Genomic DNA, 17,097 nt, shown 5'->3' on the forward strand with positions numbered 1-17,097 from the left:
CAGCCCCCAGCCTGTCTGCCAACGATCATTGTCTCAGAACAGAGAACACCAAAAGGATGGTAAGCAGGACTAGTACCAGAGCTCTGGAGCCCACAACCACCACTCATTACAAACACTCCAGCAGGGTCAAATTCAATCCAGCCCTATGTCGCTGAGTGGCTGGCTCAGAGAATGGGATTACAGGGATTTTTTACTTCTAAGAGATCCCAGGTCGAAGAGGATTGGAAGGCTCAGGGAATGGGATATGGGGCCTTCTGAACTTGGGCAAGTCACTTCCCAGCATCCAACCCCCTCTATCACCTCAATGGGACCATCACTCAGGGAACAGAAGCATCTGTTCCACTGTCACATGCCAGCCAGCACCAGATGCTCCAAAGGCAACACACAGACAACGTGATCCCAGGGCAGGAAGGAAGTTTGTTGGTAACCCCAGCTATTGATCATCTTATACCTCGAACCCCAGCAAGGACCATCACCGTTGTAGCCCTAGCCCAGAGACACTATATGTATTCACAGAAGTCCCAGCCTTTTAGCTTGCCAAGCTATAGGCCTCATACTGAACTACCTCAAAATCCTGCGCCAATGAGTTCCACCGGTTAACCATCCAATTTTGTTTCTTTACCTGCAACATGCATTCTCTTTTCCCCGGCACTTCATCTGTAGGATGGACTCAAGGCAGAAGGAAATCATCTTCCAGTGGGCAACAGAAACAAGAGGACAATGGAAAGAACAGCAGGAAAGCCTAGCTTCTTCACCAATTTTGACAGGCACGTCATAAATAAATCTCACCTGATTGGTGTCGGCTCAGTGTTGCTGGTGGACTCCTGGCCGCTGGTTCTCTCCCGGGGGAGGGGGGTCTCTGGGCTCCCCCCTCCCCCTTTCAGGACCTCACTCGAGGACTCAGTGCAGGAGGAACAGCAGGAAAGAGCCTCTCCACCTCCTGAATGGGCCACGCAGCTCCCCCTATCCCGGTTCAAAACTAATAAACACACGCCAAGCTTCCCTCACTGAAAGGAGCAGGCAAGTTCTGTACTGGTCTCTCCAATCCTTGAGATAACTCCCCGTCTCTCCTCAAGTGTCCTTCAAGACTCCTAGGAAATCAAGCCATTACAGCTCCTCGGGTCTCTGGGGAGGAGGGCGGCAGCATACACAAGAGTCTGGTTTTCACCGCTCCCGATCAGCGCTGCTGCAGATAGCCCACAGGTCGCGTCGCCTCATTGCTGTTATCGTCCGGCAGCTCTCTGCTCATCCGTGTCTCCTGGTGAGCTCTCACTCCCCAGGAACAAGTTGGCGGACCACCAGTTTCAGGGACAAACCAAAGCCCCGGCATCCCATCTCCTAAAGTCCCGCCAGATCCCAGCCAGTCTCATATCCGGGAGGAGGGTAAGGCGTGCCATCCTCGTCTCCTTTCAATTCCCCCTTGGCTCTGTGTAACAGACACACAGCTGTATTAGACACTGGCTTCCACCTCCGCTCTTTAGTATTAATGCCAACAGGATCAGTCTCCATACTGACTTTACCACTTTACCTCCATACTGATAAGTACCACTGAGCCCTACTTCCCTAGTTCTGCCCCCTCACACAAAAACCTGCTTCTAAGGACAAGGTTAGTTTCCTGCTCTGTAATCCCAATGTTAACAGCATCTATCACACAGCCAGGGCCCTACAACCCTATTACAGTCAATCAACCTCCTCCTCTCCTGGAATATAGCCACCTATTATCCCACGCACACTCTGCTCCTATGGATAGCTCCATTTCCTCTCTTGTGGTATATCCACCCAATAATGCCTCCCCAACTATGCTCCAATCATGTCTTCACAATATCTTCACTTCCACTCTTGTGATATGCTTGCCCAATATGCCCCTCCCCAAAGGTCCCCCACACACTGCTCCCATGGTATGCTGTCTCCACCTACCCTCCTGTACTATATCTGACCAATGCCCCCCTCTCCTCCCATCCACCCACTATGCCGCTTGCCCACTGCTCCTGTGGGATTTCCATCTGGTCTCACCTCCTGTCCATGCCCCATGGTACATTCACTCTGCCCTGTCCACCCTGCAGAATCTTTTGCCTCACTCTGCTCCCAAAGGACGTTCACCCCAACAACCCCTCCAATCCCATGGGACAGTCACCCTAATACAGAGCTCCAGCCCGATGGCGCCTTTGCCCATTGGAAACCTCTCTCTTCCCTCCACATAGTAGTATATTTATTCATCCTTGAGTTCCCAGGTCCACCTGCACCTGGGGGACAGAGGCACAGCGGCCTCTCTTTTCCCTCCTCGGACAATCTCCTCAGATTACCCCTCTCCGCAGCTCCTAGACTCCTTTCCAGCTCTGCGCCCTCTGCCCAGGATGGGGGGGGGAGGGGCAGCTCCTCCCCCCCCCCACCTGAAGAGATATGGGGCAGCTCCTTACTCCTCCCCGCCTGGAGATATGGGGGGCAGCTCCCCCCACTCCTGAGGATATGGGGGGCAGCTTCTTGCTCCTTCCCGCCTGGAGATATGGGGGGCAGCCCCTCCCCCCTTCTGAGGATATGGGGAGCAGCTCCTTACTCCTCCCCACCTAGAGATATGGGGGGCAGCTCCCCCCCCCGAGGATATGGGGGGCAGCTCCTTACTCCTTCCCGCCTGGAGATATGGGGGGCAGCTCCTCCCCCCCGAGGATATGGGGGGCAGCTCCTTACTCCTCCCCGCCTGGAGATATGGGGGGCAGCTCCTCCCCCCCGAGGATATGGGGGGCAGCTCCTTACTCCTCCCCGCCTGGAGATATGGGGGGCAGCTCCTTACTCCTCCCCGCCTGGAGATATGGGGGGCAGCTCCTTACTCCTTCCCGCCTGGAGATATGGGGGGCAGCTCCCCCCCCCGAGGATATGGGGGGCAGCTCCTTACTCCTTCCCGCCTGGAGATATGGGGGGCAGCTCCTCCCCCCCGAGGATATGGGGGGCAGCTCCTTACTCCTCCCCGCCTGGAGATATGGGGGGCAGCTCCTCCCCCCCGAGGATATGGGGGGCAGCTCCTTACTCCTCCCCGCCTGGAGATATGGGGGGACGGGAGGCTGCTCCTGCCTCCCCCCCCGCCCCTTCCCCACTGACCCAGAGCCGCCTCGGCAACAGCAGCAGCAGCCCCCAGGTTCCAGCCACTTCCGCCTGCCAGCGCCGGAAGCGAACCCATAGCAACCGCTCGGCCCGCCCCGCGTCGCCCCAGCCTAGCCCCGCCCCACGCTTTAGGCTGACCACGCCCCGTTCCTTCACCCTCCCTCCCCCGCGCGGCCGGGAGTCAGGCCCCCTTTCGAATTTTCCTCGGGCCACGCCCCCAGTGAGAAACCCCCCATCCCCCTTTCTAACGGCTCATTGCGGCCCGCTGGAACCTCGACACGCCCACAGGCGGAACTCCGCCCCCTCCGCCCACCCCCACGAGCTCGATCCTGGCGGCGCAGCAGGATCTGGGTTTCCTGCGGAGCAAACCATTCGGATCGCAAGCAGGGGGGAACGAGAACTCTGCTTCCATTGTGGTTAAAATTACCCCCAGGCTGAGGCTCCATCCTGTAACGACCCCCTTTCTCTCTATGGGATTCACCCCCCATACACACACACCCCTTTTTCAGAGGGATTTGACGTAACTATCAATGTCTCCCCCCACGTTAGAACGCGCCCAACGCCCCACCAGGAATGGACGCGCCCAACTCCCCACCGAGAGAGGGGTCTGGAACAGTCCAATCCCACACGGGGGGGGTGAATACTCCTACAGGAGGAGGGGGAGGATTCCACCTCCCCTCTTGCAGCGCGGTTACAACCCTTTCCCCGCCGTGCCTATCATGTTGGTGTGTCCGGGAGGGGGAAGCGCTGAGAGTTGGTTTCTTCCCTTCCGATTCCCCTATACTGGGGGCAGTGGTACAGCCCGAGGGAGGGGAGGTGAAGAGAACCTTTTCTGTTGGGCAGTGGGATCGGGAGGGAGAAACCAAACTAGGCCCTGGCGGGGGTGTGGGGTGAGTGTTGGAATGTACCATATAACCTCAGTGCGAACCTTAGGGACTGGATAATGGTTCCTCCCCATGTCTCCTTCCCAGCTCCCATGGCCCCGAACCTACTTCCTGGCCCCGCCCCTGCCTCCTGGCCGTCTCTCCCTCTACCCCGCCTTGGCCGCGCCCTCTTGACCTCTCCCCCTGATTCCTGGCCCCGCCCCATGCTTCTAGCTCCTCCCCGCTGGCTCCTCCCCCTGCTTCCAATCCCCTTAGCCCCGCCCCCATTATTCCCAAACCCCTGGATCTGCCGCAGATGCTCCTGCCTCGACTGGAGTGTAATTCAGCCCCTGGCCTATGTCCCTGCCTGCACCCATGTGCACACAGGGCCACACGTCTGGTGTATGTGGCATCAGTGGGGAGCCAAATCAACCTCCCCCCACCTCCCAGTTATACACTGGGCTTGGAAGGATTAGGTTTTGATCAGTAAAAATGTCGATTTCACCATGCACACACACAGCCCCACAAAAAACATTTCCACATCAGTAATAATCAACATTAACAGCTGGGCAACCCACGGAAAAGGCTGCTTGAGAATTTATTCCAGTTTGATGTTAGGGATATTTCCATTGTATATTTAGACATGTGATGGGGATGATGTGTTTTAACACCAATAAAGCTTTAACTTTTTTGAATCTCAACGCCTATTAACTCGTTAATTATTGTCTGACCCCCTTGTGGCTGAGCCTGCTTAATTCCCGCAACTGCAACGATTTAAATGGAGCAAATTAAAAAATGCTTAAAAATAAACATCGAAACATGGAAAAAATAAAACTTGAATGCTGCCAAGTCTCCTTATACACCTGTTAAACTGAAGCGATATTGACAATCTCCCCAGCTGCCCCCTAGAGGCTCCACAAGTGCCTCATGTCGCTGTCTTACTCAGTCTGCCTGCCCATGTATGTTTTTATTTTATGGTCATCATTGTTTTATTACAGTCATTATTTTATTATCATTCATTGCTTTATAATTAATTACATACAAACAAATTTTTGGTTTTTTTGCCTAGAGCCAGGGATCAACCCTGACTCCCATTCTCCCCACTGCTCTGACTCACTAGACTCCATTCCCTTCCCAGAGCTCAGAACAGAAGCCAGGAGTCCAGACTCCCACTGGCTTCAAATTCCCTTCTTCTCCGTTACCTTCTTGAGCAGCCCCTCTCTAACCACTGGACATTGCTGCCTCCCAGCTACATCTTGAATGGAGCCGCTGAGAATGGTGTACAGCCCCTTTCAACCCAAATGATCCTCAAGTCCTTTAACAAATAGTACAAGGTTACACATCAGCCAAATATCCTTTGCTAAGCTCTTTTTTGGGCAGGGACTTTATTCTCTCCGGAGCTGCTGTTTAAAGAAGATTATTCAGGCAAATATTAAAAGTCATCGCAAAAAGAAAGAGTCACAAATTCCCATGCTCTAAGATCCTGCTCCGCAAGCCTCAGAGATTAGTGGCCAGGGCTGTCCTTAGCCATACATGGTATACACGGCTGCTTAGGACACCTGAAAATTTGAGGCACCACTGGGAGGGAGGGGGTACAGGGGTCTCTGTGCATAACTGTGACTGGGGCCGGGCGGTTTGGTATCCTTTCCTGCCTCGTCCCACCCCTCAGGGCTGTGAGCCCGGGCTGCCGCAGCATCTACTAACTACGAAGCTCGGTGTGTGTCAGCAATGGGGGGGGGGTTCCCTTCTGGGGGTCCACAGGCAGGGGTGGTGTCTGTCCCCAGTCAGGCATAGGGGCACCAGTTTAATAATACTATGTAGGGCCCCATAAATCCTAAGGACAGCTCTGTTAGTGGCCATCCCTGACACAGAGCTGGTATCTGTAGACTCTTCCTACATCGATGGAAGGGGTTTTTCCATTGATGTCATTAATTCACCTCTCTGAGAGGCAGTAGCTAGGTTGACAGAAGAATTCTTCCTTCGACCTAGCTGTGTCTACACCGGGGTTAGGTTGAGCTAACTACGGTGCTCAGGGCAAAAACATTTTCACATCCCTGAGCAATGTAGCTAGGTCAATCTAATTTTTAGTATATAAGAACATAACAACGCCCATACTGGGTGAGACCAATGGTCCATCTAGCCCAGTATTTTGTCTTCTATCAGTGGCCAATGCCAGGTGCTCCAGAGGGAATGAACAGAACAGGGCAATCATCAAGTGATCCATTCCCTGTTGTCCATTCTCAGCTTCTGGCAGTCAGAGGCTAGGGACACTCAAAGCATGGTTGGGGTTGCATCCCTGGCCATCTTGGCTAATAGTGATCAATGGACCTATCCTCCATGATAGACCAGGCCTTAATCTCATCGATTCCCTGGTCTCTGTCTTCTTGGAAAGGAAGCAGCTCTTTAATATCTATGCCCCGTTTCCCAAGACGCATTGCTGCCCACAGTACAACTCCAGAGTCCCTATGGGTTTTCTGCTCTAGCAGGAGAGACGGGAGGGGAGGTTGGACCCAGAATATGAAGATTTCATGGCAATTGGGAGTGGGCGGAAGCTGAAGATGGACAGCTCAGAGATGGTGCTCATATGGGTAACTGTGATGGACAGCCTCTGTCAGGTCAACTACCAGCTGGAGGCGTGAAGGTTTCTAGCCTTGATGCATGCTAAGAATTGCGCAAGTCACTCGAATCAGCAAACACACTGGTTTTGATTTACACAAGAGAAAAGGGGGGGGGGGAAATTGTTCATTGGGATGTTTAACCTCCTCCCCCCACTCATTCACCCCATAGGGTAATGATTTGGCCTAATCACTTCTTCCCAAGACTAGGAGAATTTCTTGCAGCATAAAATGGAGGGGAGAACCCCAAATCTGCAGCCATTTCATATGAACATCCAACAGCTGAGAGAAAAGGGACAACATTTGAGAAGGTGCGAGATCTCTGAGAATGAGTAAAGGGGTCAAATCTGAGAAGAAAGTTGATCAGAGGGGGGTTAACATCCTCTTTTTCTTCATCCACCATGTGGGACGAGAACTCAAGCCAGCTGGTTCCCTCCAAAAGCAGATGTTGCTGCAATTTAAAATGGGAGGGGGGAAAAAGACCCCAAAGTGAGAGAGTTTCTTTCCCTATATTCAGCAATTAAAGAGAAAAATGGCCAAATTCGGGGGGATTTTAGATCAATATTCCATAATTTAGCGGGAATGGTGCCTGACTTGAGGAGTCCCAAAATGGAGGGAAATTTCTATTGATATTCAATAAAGAGAAAGTCTGAGGAGATTTTAGATCACTATCTGGTAATTAGAGAGAAAAGAGGCAAAATCTGAGGGGAAAGTTGATTCTAATGAGTTTAACACCTTCATTAACCCCATCCACAATTTGGAGCAATGATCGGCGCCAGCTGTTTCCCTCCCAATGCCGAAGTAGCTGTGGTTTAACCTGAGAAGGGGGAAGAAGCCCCTAAACTATCCATATCAGAGAATTAAATAGAAAAGGGGGAACATTGGTGGGTTTTTTTTAGATCAATATCCAATAAGAGAGAATCTGAGGTATTTTATATTGGGGGGGGGCAGGGGTGTGGTCTGTACAGGCTGGATCTGGTGCAGAGAGATGACTCTCAGATGCCCACATCACTCCATCTCCTCCATGCAGGGCCAGCTTTGTTCATGGATGGAGCCAAGGAAGGACATAGTGAGGTGCCCAACACCGTCCACCAGGCCTTGATGTGCTCTTCTGCCTTCTGGGGCTCATGGTGAGTGACCTCTGGTTTCCCAATCCCAGTGTGGACATGAACAGAGAGATTGAAATGCAGACCTCCTAGATGGGAAAGGCTCCATAGCCCATTGCCTGGTCCCCTGACCTGAGGCTGGATCGGAGCTGCTGCCCCATAGAGAACCAAGCCAGCCAGTCCCAACTCATTTCTCTGGCTCATGTCCTCTTAATCCAGAATAGCCTCCCCAGCACCCTCCTTAGAGCCCTGTGCACATCCTTCTTCCTCAGCGTGTAGATCAGCGAGTTCAGCATGGGGGCGATGATGCCATAGAAGAGGGAGACCATCTTGCCCAGGTCCTGGGAGTAGCTGGACGGAGGCTGTAGATACATGAAAATGGCCATGCCGTAGAAGAGCGACACCACAACTGGGTGGGAGGTGCAGGTGTTGAAGGCCTTCAGCCTGCCCTGGGCCAAGCAAATCCTCAACACGGCAGCGACGATGTAGCCGTAGGAGACCATGATGAGGCCCAGCGGTAACAGCAGGAAGATCACACTGACAGCAAAAGCCTCGGCCTCGTTGGCAGAGGTGTCGACACAGGCCAGCTTGAACAGGGCCAGCAACTCTCAGAAGAAGTGGTCCACCCGGTTCCGCCCACACCGGGGCAGCCGCATGGTCAGGATGACCTGCAGCATGGAGTTGCCGAAGCCGCTCAACCAGATGGTGGCCGCCATTTGCAGGCAGAGTCGGCGGCTCATGATAATTGTGTAGCGCAGCGGCTGGCAGATGGCGACGTAGCGGTCGTAGGCCATGACGGCCAGCAGGAGGCACTCGGTGCAGCCCAGAGAGAGGAAGACATAGAGCTGGGCCACACAGCCAGCCCAGGAGATGGACTTGTGGGTGCTGCGGAAGTTCACCAGCATCTGAGGAATGGTGCTAGTGGTGTAGCAAAGGTCCAGGAAAGAGAGGTTGCTGAGGAAGAAATACATAGGGGTATGGAGAATGGGTTCCAGCCACAAGACCACAATGATGACCAGGTTCCCCAGCAAGTTCAGGATGTACAAGACCAGAAAGACAATGAAAAGCAGCATCTCCAGGCGTGGTTGGTCAGAGACCCCCAAAAGGATGAACTCCCACTGGGAGCTCCCATTCCCTCTTTCCTCCTGCAGGGAGAAGGGACAAAGATAAGGATGAAAGGAGCCCCATTTACACATTCAAGGGGAGCCCCATTTGCTCTGAATGAACCATGCCCACTTGTGACTTTGTCAAAGAAAATCTGGGCCAGTTGGGGGGCAGGTAGGATCCTTCTGCCAGGGAATGGCTTTGTCACAGAAAAGTGGTTCTGTGGCACTTAGTGACAAAGGAGGATCCATATATCAGGGAATTAAAGTGACCTAGAAAACTGGATCTGTTGCAGTTGGTGGGAGCAATAGGATGTGATAGATAAATGGATGCTTAGATTATAAGGTCTTGGGACAGAGGCTGTTTTGTTTTGTTCCTTTTATTCCGTATTTGTATAGATCCTGGTTGCGACTGGGGCTCCTAACTATGATCCCAAATTTGCACTGCTAACTGCCCCTCTTATGGGTCAAAGAACGGGGCATGTTTAGTCTAGAGGAGAGAAAGTTGAAGGGGGACCTGGCAACAGTCTTCAAATATGTGAAAATTTGTCGTAAAGAGGATGGTGATCAATTGTTGTAAAGAGGTTGTAAAGAGGATGGTGATGAATTGTTCTCCATGTCCATTAGGTCGGAAATGCATTTACTAGACAAGTCTGGGAAAATCAGTTTCTTAAACACAAAGGAGTCTAGCCAGGTGTCATCAAAGTTGATGGGCAATCACTTACCAAGTGGCCAGTCTTTGGCAAGGAAGGGGGGCAGGAACAACCCCATCTGCATTGAAGCAAACAACAGCATGGCATCTCCTTCACCATTAGACTCCTTGTCTCTGTACTTGCAGCAGGAATGAACTTTATCTAGGCAGAACCCTCAATAAAACGCATATCAAAGGGTGACTGGACTATAAAAGTGAGGGGTAGAAACACCCCAAGGTATCACTCCCTATCCATCTCTCTCTCTTTCCCCTAAGAAGACAAAAGAAACAGCGTTTGGACTTTGGGAGCAGATCCTGGTCTGAGAATTGGCTCAGCAATGTTACTGGGAACATGTGGAAGGGATTTCACCTTGAGCCAAGTCTAGTTTGTTAATTTTAGTACTAGGAAGTGTTTTACCTTTACTTCTTCTGTAACCATTTCTTAGTTGAATGTTTTATGCTTTTACTCACTTGAAACCTAACTCTTTGTAGTTAAATAAACATGTTTTATTCCATCATACAAACTGCATGGAAACTGAATTGTGTGGGTAACTCCATTTAAAGTAGCAAACTGTTGGATATTGATCTCCTTAGAGAGGCAACGGACCTACAATATCTGAACTGTCCAGGAGGGGACCGGGCAGTGCAGAACCCAGGTCTTGGGCGGGAATTTGGAACTGGGAGTTTGTTGCAGTCACCCTGCAAGTGGTAACCATGGCTGCAGGAAGCCAGAGTGTGGCTGGTGTTTGTGGACAGGCTGCTGGGGTCAGAGTTGCTGGACCATGGCTGTGGCTATGCACGGACACTCAGGGTGTGTCCTGCATGCTGGCAGGCTGCTTGTGAGCGACCCACATTGGAAGCTACAACAACAAAATATTGTGAGGCAGCCAAGGTAGCAGGGCAGGGGTGACCCAACCTCCCATTAGTCTGGATTGCACCCCGGAATGCCATACTGTCCTGGGAGGTTTTTAAGAAGAGGTTGGGCAAATACTGGTCAAGTATGGTTAGGTAATCTTATTCCTGCCTCAGTGTGGGGGTATGGCCCAGATGACCTCTGGAGGTACCCTCTAGACCTACATGTCTAGGAGTCTAGGATTCTACTGCCACTTTAACTTGAATCTATTATGTTTATGTACTTCTCTGTGCAACGGACAGGGGCCACAATCTAAACACTGAGGGTGAGAATAAAATAACCCCAATACCACTAATAATGGTGTAGACCCTGATCCTATGAGCAGTTAGAGCTGGGGTTTACAAAGCAGCTTTAAGGAATGATGCACCCAAATCCCACTGATTTTCAGGGGGATTATGGGCTCATATAGGGCTAAATATGCAGATAGGCACCAAGTGGGATTTTCTGAAAAGATTTTCTAACTCCCATTGGTGCCAATAGGAGTTAGGCACCTAGCCCCCATCTGCATCTGAGGGCATCTAAATCCCTTTGTAAATGTGGCCCATGCTTTCTACTTGCCCTAATCTCCTTCACCCAAACCACTTACAGTGGGGTTGCCTGTGGGCTTAAGTTAAGCACGTGCATAGATCTTTGCAGGATCAGGGCCCCTCACGGGACAACAGGTTTACATGGCATTTTACAAACCCCGTCCTTCAGACACTCACCCAGGTGATTAACGACTCACCTGTGCAAAGTTATCCCTGCATGTTTGTGGGTTGGGGGCCCTGGATAAGATTTCAACCCTAACCAAATCTACCAATCAATGGCACTTGTCTGCTCTGCAGAACCACAGTATCTGAGCACCTAACAATCTCTTATGGGTTTATCCTCACAGCACCCCTGGGACGCAGGGAAGTTTTATCAGACCCATTGCACAGAGCTAACAAATCTAACCATCCCACATGCTCCCCAGCCCTTGGACCCTCCCCAGGAATAAGCATGAACTAGAGGTGGAGAAAAACCCGGACTCACCTCCATTCACCTCCGGCTCTGCTCTGCCCAGGTGCCTCCTGCCCGGGCAGCTCCAGGCGGCTCAGATGCTCCGATGCCAGGACAGAGTCTGGAGTCCCTGCTCCCCTGTGCTGAGCCCCCCAGTCCCTGGGACGAGGCCGCCCCGAGCTGTGGAGCTGAATGTCAAAGGATGCTCCGGGGTCAGGGAGGGCAGCTAAGTTTGTCCCCTGCTGTGGGGCAGCACCATCTGCATCTGGCTCTGGAAGCCCAGAGGCTGCAAATGTTGCCCCCCCACACACACACACACATTCCTGGGGCGGGTCTCAAAAGGAGGGGAATGTGGCAAACTGGATGCTCAGAGCCAGTGTTGCATGGTCACAGGGTAGCTCCCCCCCGATCCATGGAACCAAGTCTGCTCGGTGTGTGAGTGAAGTACCAGTGGGCAGGTTGCCCCAGGCTGGGAGAGATATCCTGAACCTCTCTCAGCTGGCAGGGTCTCCTAGAAGCCCGGAGACCACAGTGAAGGAATGAAAGAAATCCCAGAGATGGGGAGGAGAGAGAGAGATGGATAGAAGGAAAGGAATGGAGAGAGAGTGTGGATGGACTGATGGATGCCAGACGAGCACGGACGGGAAAAGAGAGGGAGAGTCCAAGAGAGGAGAGGATGGAGGAGAGAGAGAGGGAGCGAGAGGTGAATTGTTAGGACAGAACGAAAGGCAGAGAGAAGGATGGATAAAAGGAGCAATACAGAGACAGATAGAAGAGCAGAGAGATCTGCAGAGAGATGGATGGAGGAGAGGTAGAAGGATAGAGAGGGAGCGAAAGAGAGACAGACTGGCAGAAGGATAGCGAGTTGGGGAGAGACACCCAGAGAGCTGGACTGAGCTGGAGAAGTACAGTGGATGGCTGGAAGGAGGTAGGATCCCCAGCCTGTGTCCCTGCTCCCTGACCTACCCCAGCCCTGGGGTCTCTCTCTGGGCTCGTGAGCACGGTCTCACACTATGCCCGAGCTGCCCCAGCTCCAAAGCACAGCTGAGAAGGGCCCTGTGTCTCTGTGATTGTGGGAGGCTCCTCCGTGTGCTGTCGCTGACTGCACATGGCCATGGGTGGAGGAGAGGGAGCAGGCAGGGCCCTTATGGACGTTGGAGCCAGGAAGAGGCCGGGGGCTGTGACTCCCTGAAGCCTCCCAAAGGGCTGGGACTTGGCTGCTGAGGTTTGCACTGCCCCAGGGACTCCGTGCACCAAATTGGCCAGGAGACTCCTCCAGCAATGCCGTCTAGGGGAGAGTCGCCTGGGGAGGAGTAACCCCAGCCCCTGAGCACTGCACCAGGATTGGGGCCACAACCCCTGCTCTAGTCACAGCCCCATCTATACCGAGGGCTCCCCTAGACCCCAGGTCTCATCTCCCAGCCCTCAGACCCATCGCTGGCATTGTGACCCCAGCCCAAACCCTGCGGTGCGCTGAGCCATGGAGCAGGGATTCTCCCTTCCCATGGGGTGAGTTGAGCTGAGACAGTTCTCAGAGTGAGTCAGCGTCGAGAGCAGGACGCTGGGGTTAGTGCACGGCAGCAACGTCTGGAAGTTACAGCCCCGACCCCCAGGACGCCTGGGTTCTCTTCCCACCTCTGGGAGGGGTGTGGGTTAGAGCAGGGAGCTGGGAGGCAGGACTCCTGGATTCTCTTCAGCTATCGATTCCGAGCAATACTCGGTGACTTAATATCAGGCACAGAAATGGGTGGGTGGGAACAAGGCACCCCCAGGCATCCAGAATTCCCTTTGCTAACATGTATGGGAACCTGGAGGACCATCTAGGGGTGTGCGAAAGCTACCAGCCCCCTGCCACCAAGTGGGAGAAGAATGTGTGTGGGGATCCTGGGGAAAGTGAGAATAGGCTGAAACTCAGCTAAGGGCTGTTTGGGGTGGAGTCCAGGCAGGCCTGGATTAAAGATTTTGAGGGCTCTGTGCACCGTGGAATTTGGGGGTCCCCCCACCTTCTATAAACTAGACAGCAAAAGGCCCCAACTCCACACAGACCCCTGGATATCCCTCCCATCCCACACCCCACATATCCCAGCAGCCTTGATATACACCCAGCTCACTGCAGCCCCCAACACCTCAGTCCCCCTGGGCGCAGTCTGCAAAATCCCAGCCCCCCACCCCTTCCCCCCAATATCCCCATTTCTCCCAACTCACCCCTCCTCCCAGCATTCCCCACTCACCCACAACCCTTCCCCCGCACCTCCCTAACTCACCCTAAAACTCACCCTCAGCACTTCATCCCCACCACCGGGCCCCTCCTGGCCACTCACTGGCACACCCCCTGGCTCGGCAGTCTGCTCCCATCCCAAATGAAGGCAGCTTCTCCCAACCCTGACCACCCAACTCCACTCCGCTCCCTCCCACCACCCTGCCCTCACTCGCACGATCCCGCGCCAAACCCTCCATTCTGACAGAGGTGATGTGGGGTGGTTGGACGGGCCAAATCTGAGTGAGTGATGTTGCGACCTGGTGCATGGAGTTGCAGGGGGGCCCATGCAAGTGCACCTAGTTCACATTGGCTAGTCCAATAAGCATTTCCTTCTGCAAGCAGCATGGTGTAGTGGTTTGCCCACTGGACTGGGCCCCTCGGTTCCATTCCTACTTCCAGCACTGACTTTGGGCAAGCCTTGTCTGCCCGCTGAGCCTCAGTTTCCCCATGTGTGCAAGGGAGAGCAGAATATTTGCATATTCCTTCATCAGGTGCTCTCTGACAGGGAGTGGAGAGGAAATCTGATCTATTATTGTGGGGAGGGGTTTGTGAGCCTGTGAATTTGGGTGGAGGGTGGAGGGAGTGGACCTACAGGGCTAGAAGGGCCAATGGCCTCATACATTGCAGAGGAATGGGCAACAGGGGATGGATCACTTGATGATTCCCTGTTCTGTTCATTCCCTCTGGGGCACCTGGCATTGGCCACTGTCAGAAGACAGGACACTGGGCTAGACAGACCTTTGGTCTGATCCAGTATGGCCGTTCTTATATTCTTAAGACTGCTCAATGACGATGGTAAATTTCTGCCTAATTTGGCAACAGTATCGACATCTTTACATGAACCCTTACAAGCAAAAAAAAAAAAAACCCGAAATGGACTAAAGACTGAGTTTGCATCGGACGGAAATTGCTGATCTCATCTGAAGTTCTTACGTACTTTGACGCCTCGCTACTGCTGTAATTGGCTTGCGATGCTTCACAGTAGAGGGTGGGAACAGTTCTTTCCCGCCTCTTTTTCCAGGTGGCTGGGAGAAACCCATTGCCTTGGCTCCTGAGAAGAACTACACATAAACAGAGCAAGGAGCTCCTGGTGTTATCTGCAGGATTCCGAAGTGCCATACCTGTCTATGCAGTAGCTATTTTACCTTGCTGACTGTGACCGGATGGCTGGATGGGCCACACTGAGGATGCCACACTCAGGGCAGACTGCAAGAAATAGGGCAGACCCTTGCCACAAAATGCTGGTTTATTCTATAATTAGCCAGTAACAAAAGAGCTTCTGTAGTACCACACTGGCTAACAAGAAGCCAGCTTAGTCCCCTTAAGAAATTTCAGCCCTTGGCTCCCATCTAGACAAACAGGTCTAATAGAGTGGGAGGTTACTGAAAACCTGATTTACCGTATGGGAAGCTCACCAATCCCAAAGGCCCAGACACTTATCCCCAGGTCAATATGAGTCTCAGATCTTACCCAAATACCATGCGGCCAGCTAATCCTTAATAAGAGGATGCAGATCAAATAAGCTGAAGTATATTTTGTGGCTTAGGAAGGGCATGTGCCAATGGCAGGGAAATCTGTCTGTCTGCCTGCAGGTCTGTCACAGGGTAGCTGGCCCCAGCAATGAAGCAGACCCTGCTCCCCTGGGCCGGTGCTCTCAGTTTGGCCAATTAAGAGTTCAGGGCAGCTCATGAGGGGTGGAGAGGATCACGGAGGATATGAGAGAAGAGAGACCCAGTGAGATAGAGACTTAAAGGCTAAAGGGAGGAGATCAGCCAGAGGGGTTTGCCGGCTGACCTCCCCAAGGGCTGGATACAGCGGGTGGCAGGTGAGCAGCAGAGGAGATCCCCCACTGACATCTCCAGGGCCTGAGAGCTGGAACCCAGGGAACAGAGCGAGCGCTAAGGGCATGAAACGCCCAGAAGAGAGGCTGTGGAAAAGTAGGGGTGATATAGACCATGGTTGGGGTAGTTTGTATAGACTATTTACATTATGATTTGTAATAAACGGTGTGACACCCTGGCACCCGCATATTCACCACTGTCATGTATTTAGGATGTGCTTTGTACAAAGGATGCCTTGTGAGGTGTCATTCTAAAAGTCCTGATCTGCTAGACAGTAATATCTCGTTGGATGATGTGTGCTGTCGTTGCGTGTGAAGTGATGAAGTTTGGCGATGTGTGTGTTACTGAAACCTGACGTGAGGTTGAAAACACCCACAAGAAGCCTTTCAGGTACAACAGTCAAAAGGCCAAACAATGTGACTGGCTTATTGAGGAAACACACACAAGCACGAGGATGACCCCAGGAACTGTGGACAACAGAAACCTCTCCGAGCTAGCACTACACAACAGGAACTGTTTGTCCCAGGTCACAGCAAAAGAGCTTTCCAGCAAGTGGGAAGAAGAAATAAAAGGGGGAAATGACATCATGAGGGGACCTCACTCCCCCTACAACAACACGCCTGGAAACACCTGAGGAACAAAGACTGGACTGTGGGAAGTGATGGTCTCAAGCTAAAGGGATTTCTAGCCTCTGTATGAAAACCTGGGAAACCCAAGCTACAAAGCCAAGGCAGCTTGTGCCTTAAAAATATGCCAGTCTTTTTATCACTCAGGGGGAGAATTTGCTAATTCATATTCTACCTATCTAGTGTGTTAAGCTCAGTTTGCGGTTTTGTTTATTTACTAGGTAATCTGCTTTGATCTGTTTACCATCACTTAGAATCACTTAAAATCTATCTTTTGTAATTAATAAACTTATTTTATGTTTTAATCCAAACCAATGTGTGTTTGACTAAGGTGTCTGGGGAAAATCTTGGCCTGGTTACCACAAGTGTGTATGGACCTCTTCACATTGAGAGAGAAGCAGACCAGGTATTAAACCCATGTACTGGCCAGATTTGACCAGGCAGGATGGTACTGCTCTGGGGTCTTAGGTGGGAGGCTGGTGGTTAGAGAGTCTGCATATAATTGCAGCTGGGTGTGTCCCCACCCGTGTGAACGCTGGTGAAAGTGCAAGCTTGGAGGGTTTTGAAACTTGTCACAGCAACACAGTCTGAGAGGGAGCCCAGGCTGGTGGGTCAGAGGGCTCAGTGGTACCCCATTTCCAGGTGGCACCCTGTGGGTAAACCCATCACAGATGGGTCCCCAGGAGGGGTATGATTTCATCAACAGAGCCTGGTATAGCGTCCGTACGTTACCTGAGAAGGGAAACTGAGGTAAGAGTGCTTGTCACGCTGGGACCTGCTGCCAGATAGTGCTTTGGGTGGCGTCCCTTTATCTCTCTATCTATCACACCCGTTGGTGTGATACCAAGCACTGTATGTATCTGACATCCTCATTCAGTCCCTTCTCTTCACAATGCCACATTTAAAACTTTTATTTTGCATCCATACAAATAAATTATCCCATCCACACATATAAAATTTGGAAGGGAGGAGAGGGGGAGAAGAGAAATCTAAAGAGAGACAGAC

The 17,097-nt window shown here is 52.2% G+C and overlaps 2 protein-coding genes across 11 annotated transcripts in view; both read right to left on the minus strand.

Annotated features, from left to right (window-relative positions):
• Positions 1-17,097, minus strand: part of MGAT1 (alpha-1,3-mannosyl-glycoprotein 2-beta-N-acetylglucosaminyltransferase) — a 42,804-nt gene that overhangs the window by 19,572 nt on the left and 6,135 nt on the right. For 4 of the 10 annotated variants that reach the window (XM_073311182.1, XM_073311173.1, XM_073311172.1 and 1 more), the window contains exons 1-2: positions 3,094-3,181; positions 790-1,426 (exon numbers count right to left, since the gene is read on the minus strand). The gene's annotated coding sequence lies outside the window, so the exon portion shown is untranslated. The other 6 variants (XM_073311186.1, XM_073311180.1, XM_073311174.1 and 3 more) reach the window with 5 other exon arrangements.
• LOC140897525 (putative olfactory receptor 2B3) lies at positions 7,881-9,554 on the minus strand. Its single transcript, XM_073310242.1, is given in 2 exon segments — positions 7,881-8,817; positions 9,547-9,554. Coding segments are annotated over 2 exon segments (945 nt in total).

Source organism: Lepidochelys kempii, chromosome 14 (assembly GCF_965140265.1).
Source record: "Lepidochelys kempii isolate rLepKem1 chromosome 14, rLepKem1.hap2, whole genome shotgun sequence".
NCBI classification, from domain to species: domain Eukaryota; kingdom Metazoa; phylum Chordata; order Testudines; family Cheloniidae; genus Lepidochelys; species Lepidochelys kempii.